Source organism: Eriocheir sinensis, chromosome 69 (assembly GCF_024679095.1).
Source record: "Eriocheir sinensis breed Jianghai 21 chromosome 69, ASM2467909v1, whole genome shotgun sequence".
Taxonomy (NCBI): Eukaryota; Metazoa; Arthropoda; class Malacostraca; order Decapoda; family Varunidae; genus Eriocheir; species Eriocheir sinensis.
Genome location: NC_066577.1, coordinates 6,477,979 through 6,484,747, shown reverse-complemented (window position 1 = coordinate 6,484,747; position 6,769 = coordinate 6,477,979). Strand labels below are relative to the sequence as shown.

General features: G+C 42.7%; 1 protein-coding gene across 1 annotated transcript; it reads right to left on the bottom strand.

Annotated features, from left to right (window-relative positions):
• Positions 1 to 704: 704 nt before the first annotated feature.
• Positions 705 to 6,763, bottom strand: LOC126988524 (zinc finger protein 431-like). The gene is made up of 2 exons (XM_050846725.1): positions 6,597 to 6,763; positions 705 to 3,906 (listed from the first exon to the last, which is right to left on the bottom strand). Exon 2 carries the CDS (start codon positions 3,548 to 3,550, stop codon positions 2,636 to 2,638), a length of 915 nt encoding a protein of 304 aa, XP_050702682.1. The 5' UTR covers positions 3,551 to 3,906; positions 6,597 to 6,763; the 3' UTR covers positions 705 to 2,635.
• Positions 6,764 to 6,769: the final 6 nt, after the last annotated feature.

The window sequence follows — 6,769 nt, the reverse complement described above, 5'->3', positions numbered from 1 at the left end:
AAAGGCAGACAGGGTGGCAGAAGGAAGAGAGGAGGACCCAGGACGAGATGGAAGGACTCTATTGTGACGGACAGCAGGGAGAAGAACTTGGACCTTGAAGTGGCAGAGGACAGGGTTACATGGAGACTTGTGACGGACAGCAGGGAGAAGAACTTGGACCTTGAAGTGGCATAGGACAGGGTCAGATGGAGACTCTTCAAGAACAGCGACCCAGTATAGAAATGGGATATTTTTTTATTTTTTATAGCTAAGGAGACAGTTCAAGGGCGTAAAGAAAAAAAGAAAAAAAAGCCCGCTACTCACTGCTCCTGCATAGAGATCAAAGGAGTGTTCAAAACGAGAGCTGCGGAAGTAGAAGAAGTAGGTCGACCCTTCCTCCGTACCATGAACCTGGAAAAACACCGATGGAAACCCAGCTGACCGATCCTTTCCGCCTTTGAAAATAGCTGACGATTGGTGGAAACGTCTCCGGTCACTGCGTCTAGAGATTGCCTGCGATGGAGATGTTGAGTGCGTGTGTCTCGTCTACCACACACTCGTACCTCTCAGGCTGGACTTTGCTTCTTTGTTTGTGTGTGTTGTGTGTTATGCTGTGCTTCAGAACCTACATGATTCTGTATTCAGTGTGTTACAAATCATACACTTGATCACCCATCCCACCCCCATGGTCACCCACCCCTCCCACCCACGTACTACGAGGATAATTTGATGGGTATTTTTATAGTTTCATCAGTATTTTATTTCAAGAGATATCAAGTAGTTTCCGAGGGGAACACATGTGGTCTGGTGGATGTAGACGCAGCTTGTACTGGAGACAGGGTGGGAAACAACACAGTTTGAAATTTAAAAGAGTTGAGTTTTTTGGGTTTTAATAAATACCTATATTACTGATGTATTAACTGTATTGATTGATGAGAGAGAGAGAGAGAGAGAGAGAGAATTAATATATACTTCAGAGATCATACAGAGAAGTGTGACAGTGGTCTCTGATGATACATGGGTAAGTATATTATAGACTTAGAATATAACTCAATTTACTGTTGAATATTTAGTTAAGTGACCCTTGAATATCTCTATTACCAAGCTTGTTTTAACCTCCAGTGTGTGTGTGTGTGTGTGTGTGTGTGTGAGAGAGAGAGAGAGAGAGAGAGAGAGACTATTTTTCAAGTACTGAGAAATGCAGATTTATTTATTTATTTATTTTATTGGAAAGGACTAATCTTTTCATTTCAAACAGCAAACATTTTCTCAACGTAAACAAACTTACAGCGAGTGATCCCTTTGCTAAAAACCTAAAATGTCCAAAAATATTCTCCTGTGTTGAATATTATAAAATTTGAAGTCTTATAAAATAAATATCACATAACTCTAAAATAACGATATCTTACCGTTGTGTGGCCGTGAATACGTGATAGGAACATGTACTGGACGGGAACAAACCATGTGATCTCTGTATGAAATCTATGATATATAATTTTTATTACGAACACCTTAACCCAGTGGTATCAGCGTGGATCATGATTCTTAATGGTCCCTCCAAGCGAGAAAAATGAGACAAAATCACCCCTCACACAAACCATTTCATAATATATATCCAAGCATTTGTGATCAGATTATGTATCATCTATTTTTTGGGGGGTTTATATCATGGCACAAATTTGGCCCGTCGCTGCTACACGGTGAAGCCACAAATTTGGCCCGTCGCTGCTACACGGTGAAGCCACAAATTTGGCCCGTCGCTGGTACATGGTAAAGCCACAAATTTGGCCCGTCGCTGCTACACGGTGAAGCCACAAATTTGGCCCGTCACTGGTACACGGTAAAGCCACAAATTTGGCCCGTCACTGGTACACGGTAAAGCCACAAATTTGGCCCATCGCTGCTACTGGGTTAACAAGAATCAGCATTTTGTTTTGGCCTGGCTGGGGCTATTCTGAAAAAAAAAAATAAGAAAAAAAAAATAAATAAAAAATCTTGGGGATCCAGGCCTATTTATAAAACATTGGGCGCTATAGCACTGAAAGCCCAGGCCTACCTACGCCATTATCAGCGTTGCCAGATTATCGTATCCACCACACTGTATTTATCATTTTTAAGCCTCCAACTTTCGTCCCTACACAAATAACGAAAGGATATTAAAGTTAGCGTTAAAACTGTTATTTATTTATGTTTGTTTTGTTTGTTTTTGCTGTAGATATCAGTCAGAAACTACGAAAATTAAATACGGTGTGTTCGATAATTTGGCAACGCTGGCCATTAAAGTGTGAGCTACAGACCAAATCAGTTCCAATAATCATTTATCAGTAATTGTTCCCTAAGTAAGGCCAGTTTGACAGTCCAACATAGCCATTGTAAGCGTTCAAACCAAACTATAAAATTCACAATGATCCCTTTTTTTCTTCGCAATACCAGATACTAACGAGACTTTCCATGTGGTCTGCTAAAATTTAATCCTATTTATATCACTCGCAAACACAATACGAGGAATTTTCGTAGTATTTTGTGTTTGGTTGGGGAGCTTACGAACTTGGTGTACTGGGCTGTTACACTGGCCATAAGACACTGCCAACCACTCCTTCCACCTCTGTTACTGACACCATCACCCCCACCACACACCCCAGCACCACACAACACCTCAGGGGAAATGGACCTTCATGTGCCTGTAAATTTCACTCTTTGTTATGAAATGTTTCCCACAGACATCACACTTGAACTCCCTCAGGCCAGAGTGTCGGAAGATGTGTCTGTTCAAACTACCCGTCGCAGAAAATCTCTTGCCACACTCTGGGCACCCAAGAGGCTTTTCAGCAGCGTGTGTAAGGGTGTGTGTGTTGAGAGTGCTCTTCTGAGTGAACTGTTTCCTACATACTTTACACTTATGAGGCTTTTCACCAGTGTGTGTAAGGATGTGTGTGTTGAGGGTGGACTTCTTGGTGAATTGTCTCCCGCAAACTCCACATTCATGAGGTCTTTCACCCGTGTGTGTAAGGGTGTGTGTGTTGAGGGTACTTTTCTGAGAGAACTGTTTCCCACATATTTCACACTCATGAGGCCTTTCACCAGTGTGTGTAAGGGTGTGTTGGTTGAGGGTGTTCTTTAGAGTGAACTGTTTCCCACAAACTTCACATTCATGAGGTCTTTCACCCGTGTGCGTAAAGGTGTGATCTTTAAGGTCACTCTTCGTACTGAACTTTTTGCCACACTCAAGGCACTCATGAGGTCTTTCCCCAGTGTGTGTAAGGGTGTGTGTGTTGAGGGTACTCTTCTGACGGAACTTCTTGCCACACTCTTGGCATTCATGAGGCCTTTTGCCAGTGTGTGTAAGGGTGTGTCTGTTGAGGTGACTTTTTATTCTGAAGTTTCTGCCACACTCTCGGCATTCATGAGGTCTTTCCCCAGTGTGTGCAAGGGTGTGTGTGTTGAGGTGACTTTTAGTTCTGAACTTTTTGCCACACTCTTGGCATTCATGAGTTTTTCCATCAGAGTGTGTGGGTGTAATTGTAGAGGCCACCCTTCCCAGGGAGTCTTTGGCCACACTCTGGGCACTCATGGTTTCCTTCAGCAGTGAGTGCAAGGCTGTGTCTGGTGAACTTGCTCTCAGTCTCCAATCTTCTCACACTCAAACGTTCCCTTTCCTTTATGGCTGGAGATGCCAGCAGCAAGGTGGTGGTGGTTCACCCCTGATCCTCACACCAGGGGCAGTCTGCTCCTGCTGGTCCCGGCCACTCAGGCTGCTGCCCGGCCCTGCAGCCTCCACTGCAACACTGCTCCTGCTGTGAGGAGGCGGCAGGCCTTGCAGGAACCTCAGGGAAGCTGCAGCGGGCGGCAAGGTTCCCCGACACCACACTCAGGGACCAAGCCAGCAGGCCAGGCGCGGGATGCACCAAGGAGTCCTCAAGAGGCAGTCTGTGAATTTAACATAATTTAACATTTAAACTGATTTAAGTAAATCCTCCCAGTTTCCTGTCTCGTCCCGGCACACAACACTTCCCAGGCCCCCTACTACCCCAATTAATCATCAGCATGTAATTGTTGTTCATCACCTTGGGAGCAGACCCTAGGCCAGCCAAGGTTATTCAATGTAAGGTTGTAAGTTACCCCAGTAAGATTAGGCTCTTAATATTTTATACTACTTACATCATTTCTTTTGTAAACTTATAATACAGTAAACTCCCTTAATTATATCATTATCTCTTTTCAATTACCATTTATTAGTTTTAAAGTTAACCTGGTAGCAGCGGGGATCATGTTTCTTAATGGTCCCTCCAAGCGAGAAAAATGAGAAAAAATCACCCCTCACACAAACCATTTCATAATATATATCAAAGCATTTGTGATCAGTTTATGCATCATCTATTTTTGGGGGTTTATATCATGGCACAAATTTGGCCCGTCGCTGCTACACGGTTAAGGAAGATCGGCCGGATGTTACATAGGAAAAACAGCCTCGCGCCCTCCTTCATAATAAGCTTCCGCGCTACCCAAAGGTTTCTCTAGAATCTCACCCGGTGTGACTGAGTGCTAGTTTATGTTTCACGTCTAGTTTTATTTCTTCCTTCCTCCCCGTGGAGCTGTTGACCGTTCACCAGGCCTTTGGGGTGGTGGCAGCCTACCCAACAATACTCAGCCCCGCAGGAGTTTTGTTACATTCAGCTTAATTTCAGTTTGCCATAACATTCAGTTAAACACCGTCTATAAGACTATCAAAACCTGAACATCTACTTTTCAAGTTATGCCTATTTCCAAGTTAAGCCTATTTCCAAGTTATGCCTGTTTTCAAGTTATGCCTGTTTTCAAGTTATGCCTGTTTCCAAGTTATGCCTGTTTCCAAGTTATGCCTGTTTTCAAGTTATGCCTGTTTTCAAGTTATGCCTGTTTTCAAGTTATGCCTGTTTCCAAGTTATGCCTGTTTCCAAGTTATGCCTGTTTCCAAGTTATGCCTGTTTTCAAGTTATGCCTGTTTCCAAGTTATGCCTGTTTTCAAGTTATGCCTGTTTTCAAGTTATGCCTGTTTCCAAGTTATGCCTGTTTTCAAGTTATGCCTGTTTTCAAGTTATGCCTGTTTCCAAGTTATGCCTGTTTTCAAGTTATGCCTGTTTTCAAGTTATGCCTGTTTACAAGTTATGCCTGTTTCCAAGTTATGCCTGTTTTCAAGTTATGCCTGTTTTCAAGTTATGCCTGTTTTCAAGTTATGCCTGTTTTCAAGTTATGCCTGTTTTCAAGTTATGCCTGTTTTCAAGTTATGCCTGTTACCAAGTTATGCCTGTTTTCAAGTTATGCCTGTTTCCAAGTTATGCCTGTTTTCAAGTTATGCCTGTTTCCAAGTTATGCCTGTTTCCAAGTTATGCCTGTTTCCAAGTTATGCCTGTTTTCAAGTTATGCCTGTTTTCAAGTTATGCCTGTTTCCAAGTTATGCCTGTTTTCAAGTTATGCCTGTTTCCAAGTTATGCCTGTTTCCAAGTTATGCCTGTTTCCAAGTTATGCCTGTTTCCAAGTTATGCCTGTTTCCAAGTTATGCCTGTTTCCAAGTTATGCCTGTTTCCAAGTTATGCCTGTTTTCAAGTTATGCCTGTTTTCAAGTTATGTCTGTTTCCAAGTTATGCCTGTTTTCAAGTTATGCCTGTTTCCAAGTTATGCCTGTTTTCAAGTTATGCCTGTTTCCAAGTTATGCATAACCTAACCTAACCTAACCTTCCCTATATAAACCTAACCTAACCTAACCTTCCCTATATAAAACTAACCTAACCTAACCTTCCCTATATAAAACTAACCTAACCTAACCTAACCTTCCCTATATAAAACTAACCTAACCTAACCTTCCCTATATAAACCTAACCTAACCTAACCTTCCCTATATAAAACTAACCTAACCTAACCTTCCCTATATAAAACTAACCTAACCTAACCTAACCTTCCCTATATAAACCTAACCTAACCTTCCCTATATAAACCTAACCTAACCTAACCTTCCCTATATAAACCTAACCTAACCTAACCTAACCCTCCCTATATAAACCTAACCTAACCTAACCTAACCTAACCTTCCCTATATAAACCTAACCTATGCCAAAGTAAACCCAAACACTCACCCCCTTCCCCCCCTCAGCCACCCCCTGCTGGACGCCAAAATCACCTCGGTGCTCTCGCTGTGCCATGACGGAGTGATCCTCAGCGTTATGGAGACGGGACAGCATGAGACTAGTACACCTCTTTTCCTGTATTTAACAACTAGGTAAATACACACACACACACACACACACACACACATGGAACGGACTTGACGAGGAGACTGTGTGGGCAAAAACGATTCATGAATTTAAACCCAAACGGGATGATAAGCGTTATGGAGACGGGACAGCATGAACCTAGTACACCTCTTTTCCTGTATTTCACAACTAGGTAAATACAACTAGGTAAACACACACACACACACACACACAGAAGCATAACATGAAACGGACTTGACGAAAACGATTCATGAATTTAAAGACAAACGGGATGATAAGCGTTATGGAGACAGGACAGCATGAGACTTGTACACCTTTTTTCCTGTATTTCACAACTAGGTAAACACACACACACACACACACACACACCTGCAGGGTCTAGGCGTGGGGGGCGGCGGTCCTCCTCCTCAGAGTGGGTGGATAGAACTGGCTGCTGATCCTCCTTTCCCACGTGTCTAAAATAAGGAGGAACAGATAGAGAAAAAGAAAGAGGAAGAGAGATGGAGCACCAGAGAACAATAACATAAAAAGGAAAACCATGG